This window comes from Limanda limanda, chromosome 4 (assembly GCF_963576545.1).
Source record: "Limanda limanda chromosome 4, fLimLim1.1, whole genome shotgun sequence".
Classification (NCBI taxonomy): Eukaryota; Metazoa; Chordata; class Actinopteri; order Pleuronectiformes; family Pleuronectidae; genus Limanda; species Limanda limanda.
The window spans coordinates 6,531,784-6,546,011 of NC_083639.1; the positions used below are offsets into that span (position 1 = coordinate 6,531,784).

Sequence of the window (14,228 nt, forward strand, 5' to 3'; positions counted from 1 at the left end):
TATCTATCTATCTATCTATCCATTCTTCCATTCTTCCATCCATCCATCCATCCATCCATTCATCCATCACTCAAAAACCACAAACCTAACAGAAGTAGGCTATAATATATATTTCGGATGCCAAGAATGATCCATATCTGCTGTTTTATGTTATTTAAACATTGTTTTGCAAATTGTAGCCTATGGCAGAATCGAGTGGAACAAAGAAATAAGATACTATAAAACCATACAATAATATTGGATTTATTATAACAATAGAAAATGTGATGCCTACCTCTGTTTCACGACCAAAAACAACTACTTGCTGAAGCTTCAGACAAACCACAAAAACAATCTGTGCTCCATAAAATAAATGTAGGAAAAAACTACATTTCTTTCTTGAATGAGACATTATCAGAACACCACTCTTTTTTGTTTTAGATTAAATCACTGCACATCTATAGTCATACAAAATATCCTACACATAAAATACATTTTAATGAGTATAATATGTAAATTAAGTGTTTTTTATGAGGATAACAGGTCAGAGTTATCCTAAAGACAGTTTACCCAGATTAGAATGGCTTGGTCTCAATGGTGGATTAAATCACCAATGTAAAGAAAAGCATGCGGTCTGTGAGGGAAAAGGGAAAAAAAACATGTAATACATTCAAAAGATTTCAGTTCTATTGAAATTTTAAACATAAGATAAGACCATAGTCTGTTTTAAACTCAACATTTCCCACAGTGAGCAAACACTTGGAGTTATAGGCCTCCTGCTCTAATTGGTGGGGTTGAAAGATGAACAATGGGGGAGAGAGGAGGAAGAAGGGGAGAGAGGGAGAGAGAGAAGAAGGAAAGAGAGTGGGGGTGCCCCAGGAGAAGTTTTAATGTTGTCAGAGAGAGAGAGAGAGACAGAGACACAGAGGGATAGAGTGCGTCATACAAGTTCCATTCCAACAGAAGTCTAGGCCTTTAAAAGAATAACTAATGGTTCAGGACTCACCGTATGATACATTTTAAGAAACAAGAGAGTTTAAACTTTAAATGTAAAGAGCAGGACGGTGTGGCCTCCAGGTTTGAAAACAGGTTGGCCTGTTGCGTTTCTGTGTGAACTCTCAGCCTCTCACTATGTCCTGCTGGATTTGGCTCAAGCCTGGGACCCTTGAAAGGGTGAGCAGTATAGAGAATGGATGGATGGATGGATGGATGGAAGGTGTCTCCCTCCTGAAACCAACTTGGGAGATGGTTCCCCATGCTAGGACAGCTGTGTGTAAAGGAACAGGTTCAGTGTGTTGAGGTGAACCGGCGTCGTGGGCTTCAATGTGATTTCATGAGTTTCACCCGGACTCTGACCCCCTCTCCCTCTATCATATGTTTTTTAACCTGCTCTCTCTATAAATGTATCTATAAGGACAAAAGGTAATGCCCCCTCGAAAAAAAGGAATAAAAAAAATAGACCCCCTCACTGCTCGCTGAACAAATCTGTATCCACAGACTTTGCTCTTCCAGTTCAGCAGAGTGCAAATGTTGCAATCGTTTCAACATGGTGTATGAGTGTGTGTGTGTGTGTGTGTGCGTGTGTTTGGTAAGAAACACGGATGACAGCTGATGTAATGACCATAAAACAGATTTCCTGGGTGACTAGAATGTCCTCCTTCAAGGACATTACTTGGAATTGTCGGTGTACGGTTCATGTGCAAGTACATTCATGTCGCTTCAAACAAGAGAGAGATTTCAAATAAAAAGTTAGAAAATATTTTATTTACAACAAATTTCTTTTTCAGTTGTATTAAACCAATCCCTTTGTCTGCACACTGACCCCCCCGACATAGAATACACTTTGTGTAGATACAACATAATTTCATTGTAAAAATTATAACTCAACAAGTTATAGAATTTGAAATAGAACTAAGGCTTAAAGCCAATAGTGCTTGACACACAACTGTATGAAAATAATACAAGTGAATATACATTATACATTATATATGTATAATATATATGATAATTTCTATATGGCTTTCATTTCACAACATAGGAGACATATTCTGCTCATATTCAGATTCATAATTTTAATTTGGGTAATTACTTGAAAGGTTTACATGAGAACATTGCGACTGCAGCAGTTGAGAAGGCCATGAGAGGAACTGGCTCCACCGTGGCCAGAAAAACTGAAAGAGCACAATATGTCTCCTTTAAAGGCACAATGTGGCGTTTACATATTTCAAGAGTGGACCTCATAGCGGCAACATGTTGGCCTCAACACTTTCTCACAGTTTCTGCAGGTGACCCAGATTAAAATATAATACAGGCAATGATCTGATATGTCTTTGGTTAGAGCTGATCAAAAAGAGTTGGCACCTTCACCCTGATGCTAAAAAAGAAAATGTCTGTGCATTGTTTGTGTTTGTGTGTGTGTGTGTAATGCATTTCTGCATCAGAGGTACTGAAGCACTTATACACTGCTGCGGCCTATGATGGTTAAAATGCAACATGTAAGCTGCACATGAATGACAGATACTGTGTGATGCAAGGTTTACAATATTCCCAGTGATACATTTCTCCTTAAGGCCCTCGCAACAGGCTGTGTCCAACATTCATGATTCTGTGCCTGAGCCTGCCAATAAGAAAGTCCCCACTCGCTCAGTTACCCACCGACGCTCGTCCTGATTGGTGCAATAGGTGGTAGTTTTGTATTTAAGTTGGCAGTCTACTCATAATGAAATATCCAGGCTCAGCAGCAGCTTAATGACTGCGTGCCGCAAGTTATTCACATATTGCTGTCTAGACCAGATCTGACATTCACATTCTGTCTTTCTTTCCTTGATTTCTCACCTCCTGTTCTTCCCACATCCCTTTCTCAATTTCCCTCCGTCAGCCCATCTGACTGGCTGCCTCCGTCGTGTTAAACACACAAAGAGCACACAGTGCTTCATCTCAGCTTGTGATTTTAAAATAAAAATGTCTCTTTTGTTTTTCCTCCCACTTTTTTGGTCCATTTCTTCAGTTAAACTCTAATACAAGTCCTTCATGATCTCCTGCAGCAGCGGGTGTAAGCACATGTCAATCTCGGTCTTCTTCAGCAGCTGGATGAGGTGCACGTGGTCCGTGACGATCTGCCGCAGGTCGGTCATCTTCTGGAGCAGCTTGGCGAACAGCTGCAGAGAGTCCGGGTGGTTTAGCTTCAGCTGCAGCTCGAGCGAATGAAGCACGGTCTCCTGAAGCTGCTCGATGGGTTTCACGTTCAGAAGGCCTGGACGGTCTGGATGCGGGACAGAGACATTGAGACACAGTGAAGAAAGGAATAAAAACACGTGTACGGATCCATAAAGGAAGAAAAGTAGAAAGGTCACACAACAGAGGAAGGTGGTCTACATGGGCAGAATTATGACAGGTGCACGTAACTTATCCTTTATCAGCTATTAGGTCAACATTTCTATGAATAGTGAGAATGACCAGCTCTACCCTTAAATCATTGCTATTTACAAAACCCTGTTATCTTTATTTCAAGCAATAAATCCGTCATTTAAGTTAATAATTAACTTAAATGTCATAATTTAACACTGAACCGGTTAAAGGCCAGAATTTTATCAAGTAGCCGCATGCAAACCAGTCACGTTAAAGCAAACAATCTCAGTAATATCGTAGTAAGAGGTGGAGGAAATGGGTCAGTTTGGTTTTCTGTAACACAGACATGAAAGATAGGATTTTACACAATTTACAATTAGTCACTGGACTAATTTACAGCAAAAACGTTCATTCCTACAACTCCAAATACTTTATTTTTAATATAAATCATCAATGATAGCACATGACTAAACTAGTTAAGGGGCTTTGTTTAATGTCAGCCGATTAATTGTTTGCCTGTGGAAGACCAATACAAACTATTGTCTCCAAAACCCAGCTTATTGCTGTAATTTGTTCTCAGTACTTGATGCAGTTGCTGTTTAAATTGGTGAAACTTCAGTTCTTGCATACAAAAATCCCAGGTCTCCCAAGAAACGGATATATAGGTCAAGGCTGACAGGAGATAGTGTGCATGATAACTTAGATTGTTAGCAGCTTCCACCTTATAGCACTTTACATTCAGAGGGGAATTACTTATTCAGATTTTACATTTCTGCCAGGAAATATTTTTGTTGTAGCTACATTAAAGAAACTACAGGTTACATTTACATCTCTCTGCACTTTAGCAAAGCAAAAATCAAAGAAATATTGCTTTTTATTTTCTTGTTGAGTTTGAGAGCAACCCTTGATGTCGTGCCAATATTTAAACTATAGACGTTATGGACGACGTGTCTCCACTCTCTCCTACAACGCATAAATTAAGCTCAAATATCCTGGATACAAACGCCGCCATCTTGCCCATTTGGAGCCAAAGTCTGAACAGCAGTGATCAGGGAATGGAGCCACAATATTGTGGTTCTGCTGATTCATACGCTCAACTTCAGTCAGTGACATTTTATCCAATTTTTTTTAGATAACTAACTAAAAGCAAAGTCGTTAAAACATTTTAAGGATGAACATACAACAATATTTTGACTTTTTAACTTGGCCCATGTCCCATTTGCTTACATGGAGGAGGTGGGGGTTTATGATCTGCACTTTAGCCAGCCACCAGCGGGAGATCGAGACAGTTTGGCTTCACTTATGGGTAATAGTCATGTCGTCCATCTTTATATACGGCCAATGGTTACACCACAAGGTCAGGAGGTTCAGGAAGTAAATTAACGTAACGTCACTAACATGTTCACTAACGTTTATCTAGTTTGTTATATCTGTACTAGAACTGACAGAGAAACCTTATACGCTGTTTCTATGGTAATTTCATCTGTGACAAATCTTATAATAAACAATGAAAAAAAGAGCAAAAAGAGACACCCACCCCCGCTGAGGATAATGACAACCAGAAACAGCGCCATGTCACTGTCGTCCAGCTCGAGCGTGTTGAACTTAACGGAGAACTCGAACTTCGGTTCCATCATTTGACAGAAAGGTTTCCTGAGACTCTTGAGGAACTCCCGCGTCATGAAGATCTGTCCGTAGGAGATCAGGGTCCCGTCTTTGTTCATCAGAGGTGACATCATGATAATCAAGACCTCTATCACACCATACTTCAGCAAAGTCACCTATAGAAAGGGGAAAGGGTTAAGGTGATAGATGTATAAGATCCTCAGTGGATGATCTTCAGCTGGTTTCAATGGTCCCTTTGCTCAGCGAAGAGAAACCTTTGTATCTCACCTGATCGTTTAGATCCAGATCAGTGAATCCTGGGATACTCTTGGCAAACTCAGTCACTTCCCTCACTGCTTCAGCAGAGCGTGACTGACAGCTTTGGAAGAAACGTAGCTCCAAAGCGTTCTGTGGCTCCTGTCCGCTGATGCTCGTCATTCCCCAGACGCCATAATCCGAACCCATGTGAACTTCTGTGAGGCCTGAAATTTGAATAAAGAAAGGTTTGTCTCTGATGTGGTTGTTTTAGCTGCAGAGTTTGGAAAGAAACTAGGTCAAATGAGAAATGTTTTCGGGCTTTTTTAACCACTGACACCAAAGTAACAGTGTCAGAGATTTGCATTCCCCACTAGAAAATAATGTATATATCTCTATTTTTTGATACAAGTATGACTCAAAATGTCTATCATTTACCTATTGATGACAATAAACTATCTTATTAGCAAACTAGAGCATTGTACTCTGCAATACAGTATTTTTTTATTAATGCTTCTGATGCATATTAACATGACTTTTACACTTTCTTTTCAGATCTTCAAATCATCCCCCATCATCAGATTATCTGGTTATATTGCTTGACAAAAATAATACCGATAAAAAACGAAATGATGCACACACCTCCGTGTGCGGCTGTGAGGACAGAGGCCTGCTGCTGCTCCTGGATGGGCATCTGCCTGCAATTGATGAACTGCTCTCCTTCCATTAGAGACTTCATGTCATGGATGACAAAAGGCTGGAGGCAGAGAGGAAAGAAAATGGAAGAAGGAAGGGTTAATTTTTGGGAGTAAGACAGTACATGTTGGGAGAGAGCAAAAGAAAAAAAGAAAGGTGGAAAGTAAGCTCCCATGTCCTCGGGTGAGCTACAGGTGTAATCACATACAATGTCTATGCATGTGGGTCATGGCTCATTCATCACACTTCACATCTCTCACATGCGGCAAAGTAAATACATCTCCTATGCAGTCAGAGGCAGACAAAAACACAACTTGCAGTTAAATGAAGCTTAACCGAATTAAGTTCTGTTGTTTGGTAAAAGACATGCAGTGGCCTGAAGGATGAAAAGAACCATTCATACACTTAAATCTTCCCTTGTCAGAGTGGTAACATGAATAATGAGACGTCCCTCCTGGATCTACTCGCCTATCCTCATGCGCTCCTAAATTAAATGGGTTCTTCCTTTGGTCATGTCCCATAAGATTTTATGGAAAGGCAGATTCATCCGTTATCTTTATTGCTTTATCCTTTAAGAGTCACAGGGGCTCCAGAGCCAATCCCAGCTCACGTAGGGCGAGAGGCAGGGTTCACCTTGGACAGGTCACCAGCCCATCACAGGGCCAACAGACAGAAAGAGACACTTCTCACATTCGATTTACCGTCTCCAATTAACCTAACACCAATCTGCGTGTTTTAGGACTGTGGGAGTGAACTGGACGTCTCAGAGAAAACCGGCTGCACAGGAAGTACATGCAAACTTTAAATGAAAAGTTCATTTCACCAACATTACACACTTTTGCTCTATTCAGTGCACTTGCATTTTTTTGTTGGAGCCTAACTTGGCCAAAGTTGCAATATCCACCTGAGTGAATTTGGTGTTATTAAAGAATAAACTGAAATTGAAGGAATCCACTTTCAGCTTTGCTTTTTTAAATGTCGCCTGCACAAAAACATCACAGTCGTCTTCCCCTTCTTACGAACCAATTCAGCAAACAACTGCAATTAACAAGGGTGACACTGAAACCCTTTTTCTTCCTTCGCCTCTGATGCGTGTGTATGGAGTGCAGGTGGAGTGAGCTCACATCAAGGCCCTGCATGTTAAGAAAACATATAAATATACTGTGGTTGACTATATAACAGAGGACTCCCTTATGCAAACACAGGATTCAGTGTCGTTCGGCTGCTATCACTCTGATGAACAGTCATAACAAGCAGACCAAAGAGATTCAGAGCAGCCTTGAACTTGAGCCTTTTTAGAGAGAGAGGCAAAAGAAAAGAAAAGGAAAAGAAAACTTGTGATACTGCTGCTAAAGTTGGTCTCCAAATGAAGTGCCAATAACTAGTATCACATTCTTTAAATAATGAGATTCAACATCTCATAACGTGAAGTTAAAAACACACAGAAATAAATGATATGTCACATTATGTATTATTTCAGCACTAGTCAGAGTCTTCTATGTATCTGTGAGCCCCTCGAATTGATTCATTGAGAAGTTCAAACATAGCGATTGGCCACTGATGACCGAACGTTCATTTGGCTCAGATCAGCCGCCTTCGAAAAATCATGTGAACTGAACTGAGTGACCCAGGATCAAGGCTTCTTATGCCCTTTATATGATAACTGCTAAAATTCAGGTCAAACATGTACGTGAAACTGATCCAGTGGTTCAGCTCAGGTAAATGTTGATGTCGCTCCGGAATTTAACTAATGAGAGGAATGCAGCCACCACTGTACGTGAGGTAAGTTAAGGTCATGGCCACTTAAATCTGAAAATACACCTGAAAGGATCAGCTTAAATATGAATTACAACAGCCTGTGAATACAGATAAATGTTGTATGTAAATTTAATTATCAACTATGGTTAATGTATAGTAAATAGTAAAAATAAAAGTAAAGTAGAAGGCAGTGAGGCAGTGCTGCTTACCGCGTTGTCTCCGGTCTTCCCAGAGAGGATGGCTCTAGCCTTGGCCTTGGTGAGGGGGAAGTATTTCAGATAGGCTTCGTACAGATGGCGGGCCAAGGCCCTCAGATCTGCTGCTTCCGGGTGCATGTGCTCCATGTCAGACGAGAACTCCGCCAGAAGCTTCTCCTTCTCTGCCTGAGGCATTCGGCCAAAACGAATAGCTGGGAAACAGAATCAAGAGAAACGCATTACAGAACACAAACAGATAAACAAAGACAGAGGCTGCCAGGCCAGGAAGATAAAGCAGCAGACAGTTAAAAGCTAATTTGCACATGCTAGATTCAAGAAACAGATTCTACAGGTTACAGTTCATACCCTTCTCATTTTTGAACAGCCCGGATATACTGGCCCTAGGAGCAGTGACACACCGTATGAGGTGTATCGGGTTCTGATCTTTTAATCCTCATCTTAATTAGCCATCAAAACAACAGGGGACACTGACACCAGTGGACAATGTTGCCTTCAAAACCTAATCCTGCACATCAGGCCACTGTCAAAATGTAACACTACTTCACACCATGCAGTATTGGCATTAACATTAGCCTTGATATTCTCAATAAAACAACAATTAGTTTAACAAATGTGTTGTTAAACTAATTCATGTATTATTTTAGTGAGATAATTGCAGATTTTCACTATTCTAGTTCTATTGCAGATCTTTCAAACTGCTTCCAATTACAGCCATGGTTGTTAAATCACTTTATCAGATCTTTTATTATTTGGACAGTGATCAATGAATCAGGTCCATTATCTAATACTCAATGCTGTACTACCCACAGCAAACTAATTACACTTGAATGGAGTCCAGGTTGGTTGGCTGATCGGCCGATATGAGCCTTTCACAGACTTATCCATATCGGTGTTTGTTTGCAGATGTGGGCCAATATGAAAATGTTTATTTTACTTATAATAAAGTTTATTAGTAAACTGTAAAATACAAAGCCCTCAATTGCATTTCTTTGTTTTTAAGGGTTTGAGAAAAAATTATGAATACTGAATTAGATATCATTGTCAAGATCTTTTCCATGTAGGCTATATATATTGGATGATATATCGGTATTAATATTGGTAATAGCATATTGGTATTAGGGTCACCCAAAAATCTGTCAGGCTTAAAGTGTGGAGCAATTTCTTTCAGAGGGACAATTTTTTTATTTTAGCTGTTGCTCAAAAAGACTTTTGGGACTCTTTCTCATAACTTGTCTTTTCATAATACCAGTGTTTAGTAGCTTTCAACTGCCCAGATGTCAGCACATTAAAGTGAATTTTGAAATTCAGATACGGGAGATCTTGAAGATTCCCCAGACATGTGTTAGGAAAGATTTCGTCATTTGAAAAGACTGTACACTCCTGGTATCACATCAGAGCTCCTTTCTCTCAAACATGACTCAACATCAACACGCTGTGATTTTACGAGGTGTGTCTGATGAAGCGATTACAAAAGGTAGTTTACCTTAATGACGGTGTTATCACAGATCACTGCAAAACCTCCTGACCTGAGAAACTGTCTCATACCTTTTAAAACAAAATCTCTATTTTCCTCCTCTTTCCACCTGCTCCCACTGATAATATTACACTGTGTATCAATAACTACCAAGGAGCCTGGTCTGACTTCAACTTTTTTTCTGTACATGGTTATCCACATTTTAAAGGATCTATTTTAAAACTCACTTTATACAATGTTTCTAATAAGCCATAATGAAAGCACATATACTGTTTTAACATGTAAGAGAAATAGGTTGAGGATTGAGGATTGATTTAAACTCAATGTCACCTTTAACTGCTGTGAAGTGATTTTACCTTATTCATTAATGTTGATATTAAAAACAGGCAGTTATGAGACCTCTGTTATGATAGAAACTTTTCCTTATTATTACTACAAGGAATTTTTAAACGTTATAAATAAAGATGCAGTAATCCTGAGATCAGAATTCTGTGAAAATATTCTTTGTAATTTATCTTAAAATGAAATTGATGCTGGGAAGTTATGAAAAGGTGAAACATCCTTTTTTTTCTGTGAGTGGAAGTCATTCATCTCTCCATTCCAGCATGTGGGCGCTATGTTCGCGTGTGTGCGTCTGAGGTTGTGTAATGCTGACTGTGTGATGAACACACACCTTAAGCAAATGAATACAGGCTAAACTGGCCCATATCACCACCTTGGAAACGGGCCAGCAGTAATGACACAGCAGGTTGGAGAAATCAGTTGAGGTCTATGCACTCCTCAGATGTCAATCATTGGTCTAGTACAAACCCATTCAAAGTGCTGCACGAAACCTCGAGGAATATCAGAGGAGAGAAACAGACGAGGATAGAAACATGAAGATAAATGAAAAAATAAACTTTTCATAAGAAAAGCTAAAACTGGGCTGTTCAGCTTCAAGTCAGCCGTGCTCATGTTCAAGTTAAACTCAACCATGTTTGAAAAAAAATCTTTTGACTGAGTATAAAATGTTCTTTTTTTGAATGCCTGCTTAAGCTGAAAAACAGCTCCTCAATGAGTAAAGAGTCTTTAAACCTCACTTACACAGAATTGTTTAATTTGGGCCAACATCTAGAATCAGTCAGATTTAAGGAATTCATCAAATTTCTAGTGGATCAGTTGTAATTTTACGTGAAATTTAAGGAAAGGCGTGAAACCTGATTAATTTTTTAGATCATCAGTGAAGTGTCCTTCAGTAAACCTTAACTGCGCCTGATGCTGTGTCTCCAGGGTGTGAATGTGTGAATAAGACAGATTACTTTTGTGTGGGTGGACTTGATGGACAACTTCTTTTAAAACCCTAGAGAGCATTATATGTACAGTCCTCCCATTTTATGAATGTCTACACTTAAAGAGACTAAAAAAATTAAACCAAATTATGATGTTTCATAAGTTTCTCAAATGCCAGTTGCTCTACATAGAGCAAACAACATGGGTAGATGTTAATACGGATACAATTGTAAAGGTCTCATGTTCCATACTGGTGTTTTGAACTGTTCCCTCTTATGCTGCAGTCACTGTGGATGAGAGGAATTTGATGCTGGACAAGGCCGTCAAATGTCCGGCCAGCTGATTTGGCACAGAAAGTGGGAATGACCTCTCATTCACAAACTTCTGATTGTTTATGTAACTGTGGGGTTAAGTACAGCAGCAGAGAGAAGAGTGTGGGGTTGGAGCTCAGCTGCAGTGAGTGAACACATAGCGGTAGATGGTAATGACAATAAAGCATTTGATAAAGGGTTGTATAACTTATAACCCTGTTTCCTGTCCTGTCAGCTTCTTGTCTTTGCACGCGAATACGTTTTATCAGACAAAGTCTTTTATGATCATAGTGTTCCGGTGCAGACACACACACACACTGATCCCTGCAAATATTTCCTGTATTGTCACTTATTGACTTCAGCTGAAGTACAGAAACGTGACAAATTAAAGGAAGAACGAGAAAAAGTTATGGAGAAAATGTTTTATATTCTATGTCCTTCGCGGTTACCAGTTTTCAACCCAATGGAGCTTCAATGGGAGATTTTAGACCATCATCAAATCATCAAATGAGCAATTATGTTTTAAAAGAGTCGGGTCCTTTCCCTCCAGCAGAGTCTTTCCTTTCATTTGTTAGCCATCTGTACAAACAGCTAACAGGTTTCATTCATAACGCAGCAAACGTTCACTGCCCGCCCACACACACTGTGATGCTATTTAATTGAACACTGGAATTTTTAAAGGTCACCCAAGAGGGAGAGGATATAATTTGTCATAACCTAACAGATGAAACAAAACCAACAAGAGCGACAGAATGAGCTCAGGAATGACCTGTGCATTCCCACGCCGTCATGGAAAACATACAGATGTGCCAGGTGATGAGCTGACAAAACAAAAGCTGTTCGACAGAAATGGGTGAAGGCGAAGGTGTTCCTTTGGAGAAAGAATTGTATTGTACAGGACTTCTCTACTTATGTGTAATGTGGAGCTTTTACCTTGTATTTCAGAAGGTGACTCCACTTGCTTCATATCAGAGAGAACATTGTTGATAAGCCGGCGATGTATCATAATAACGTCCTTTATTTTATACCTGAGTAACCCCATGCTTATATAATTATCTTTTTCATTTGAATCTTACTGTATTTTTTACTGTGAAATATTTGCCCAGGGATCACATATGAAAAATGTCCTTTCAAATAAGTCTTTGACTTTATTCATCTGCCAATAAATGTCACTGTTCTTTCAATAATGTCTCTTCAGAACCATCAGCAACAAAATTCAGACTTTCTCTGTCATGTGCACTCTCTTTGTATCACCTACACCAGGTTACGTTTGCATGTTGTCAAGGTGCAGGAGGAAACAAAACCAATGTCCATTTGTGTTTTCAGCTGTTCACATATATACGAACAACACTCACTGATGTATATGTATACCGTACAAATAATAATGAGCCTTATGGAAATCCACCCATACGATTGGTTATGCAGGTACACAGTGAAAATGCCGGCGCATCATAACAGTTAATGCCATTGGTTGTTTTGCGGTGTAACGATTGTGTCTTTAAGTTGTGCTGTTGGTGTGGCAGGTTTAATTTTTTCCATGTGTGATGGGAACTGAGAGGCTTTCGAAAGAGGCCTGAGGCCGCAGAAGAAGCAGCAGGTGTTCTCTTCACCACCGCACCTCAGAGACCTGTGGCAGCAGTGTGGTGAAGACGTGTCTGCTGTTCTCAGAGGGCATCAGAGGCAGAGGAGCTGCTCTGCCTGGAGGTGTTTCCTGGGCCACAATTTCAAAGAAATTACATCTGTGTATTTATAGTGAGTGTAAGAGAGCTGATGTTTTGGGGGCCTCAGTCCTGTCCCCCAAACAGTGAAAACAACTTTATGTCCGCGGTATGAACAGTGAAAACTTAATCATGCAGTCGCTACATTCAGTGATAGGACACTGATTGTAATGTTTGATTGTAGTGGAATAATACTTGTTTGTAGAGTGACAGTATCATCATCTTACCGTTGTGTGACATGCCGACATTAAGGCACTTCTGGAAGCGACAGTATTGGCATTTGTTGCGGGACTTCTTGTGAATGCGACAGTGGAGATCACAGTGATCGTACACCAACTTTAACCTGATAGTGCGTCTGAAGAAACCCTACGAGAAAGAAAACAGCACCATTACTTATGTACACGTATTATCACTGCAGTCATCTGTCTTTTTTACATTTGCTCTACTCAAGTAACTCTGCCCCCCTTTCTACATGAAATATGTATTTTTGTTAGTTTGACACTCTCTGTGTCTCATTAACACAGAAAACACTTCAACAACCAGAGAACACACAGTAGAGCACTTTCCTCTGCCAAAGCCCAACAGTCTTAAATTCAATCACGCTGCACCAAAATGGTGTTAATGTTGAAAAATCGCACAATGTTAAAGAGAGTGAAAAACCCATCCTGGATCCACACCCTGGAACAGATCCACACCAGATTGTAATAGGTTCTTCCCTCACCCATGGAAATCGGTTCAATAGTTTTTGTGTAATCTTGCTTTTAAACAAACCAAACGTCAAAAGGGCAGCGGTGAAAAAACAACCTCATTGGCGAAGGTAACTACAATAAAGCTGCCACAATAAAAAAAAGATGGGATATTACAAAAAAAGAGACATAGTGAAATTGCAATTGAATTTCCCACCAAAAGATAAAATAACCACTTTGTTTTTCAAATGTTGTGATTCAGTTTTCATTATCAGTTATTTTTGTGAAGCAGCACAAAGTTTCTGTTGACTGATGCAGATTAGATTTCTGGTTCTCTGTAATCTGCGATGAAGTCAGCCACACTGACCACAGGTGGGTTGTATTTTAGGGTGGATTTCTGCTTTGATGTTTTTAACCTTAGGACCAAAGCAGCCATAAGACTCACACTTATCTCAGCTATTAACTCCACAGCCATGGTCAAACTCCTGAACACGCTATACACACAGTCACATGTTTGTTAATGGCTGTTTGACTAGGCTGACTCAGAGAGCTAATAGAAACAATTGAATGGCATAGAAAAAGGAAACCAGGAGGACTTTATTTAAGCTTTATGTAAAAGTCCACAGGTGGCTGGAGGCCGGAGGGTTTGGCATCTCATTCTGACAATACGCACATGTCCTTTTTTTAAATCGCAGGTTATTTTAGAAAGGAGGAAGTGAAAGGGGGTCAAGACCCCGCCTCATTAAAGAATGTTTTCTGTTTAGAAACAATTAAGTGTTTGCCTGTTTGGCAAACCCCCTCTTCTGGTGAGTGTCCCCTGAGACCCGAGAAGAACAATGACTACTGTACCTCACCTTCATTCAGCCTCTGGAGGTACTGGAGTAGTGGACAGAAAAACACAAACCTTTGTA

At 39.9% G+C, this 14,228-nt stretch overlaps 1 protein-coding gene across 2 annotated transcripts in view; it reads right to left on the bottom strand.

Moving 5' to 3' along the window:
- Positions 1-1,723: 1,723 nt before the first annotated feature.
- pparg (peroxisome proliferator-activated receptor gamma) overlaps positions 1,724-14,228 on the bottom strand; it is a 31,874-nt gene continuing 19,369 nt past the window's right edge. For both annotated transcript variants that reach the window (XM_061070640.1, XM_061070639.1), the window contains exons 4-9: positions 12,859-12,997; positions 7,851-8,050; positions 5,830-5,944; positions 5,221-5,414; positions 4,865-5,108; positions 1,724-3,241 (exon numbers count right to left, since the gene is read on the bottom strand). In XM_061070640.1, the coding sequence (XP_060926623.1) occupies positions 2,994-3,241; positions 4,865-5,108; positions 5,221-5,414; positions 5,830-5,944; positions 7,851-8,050; positions 12,859-12,997 (1,140 nt within the window). In that variant the 3' untranslated portion in view covers positions 1,724-2,993. The remainder of the gene's footprint in view (positions 3,242-4,864; positions 5,109-5,220; positions 5,415-5,829; positions 5,945-7,850; positions 8,051-12,858; positions 12,998-14,228) is intronic.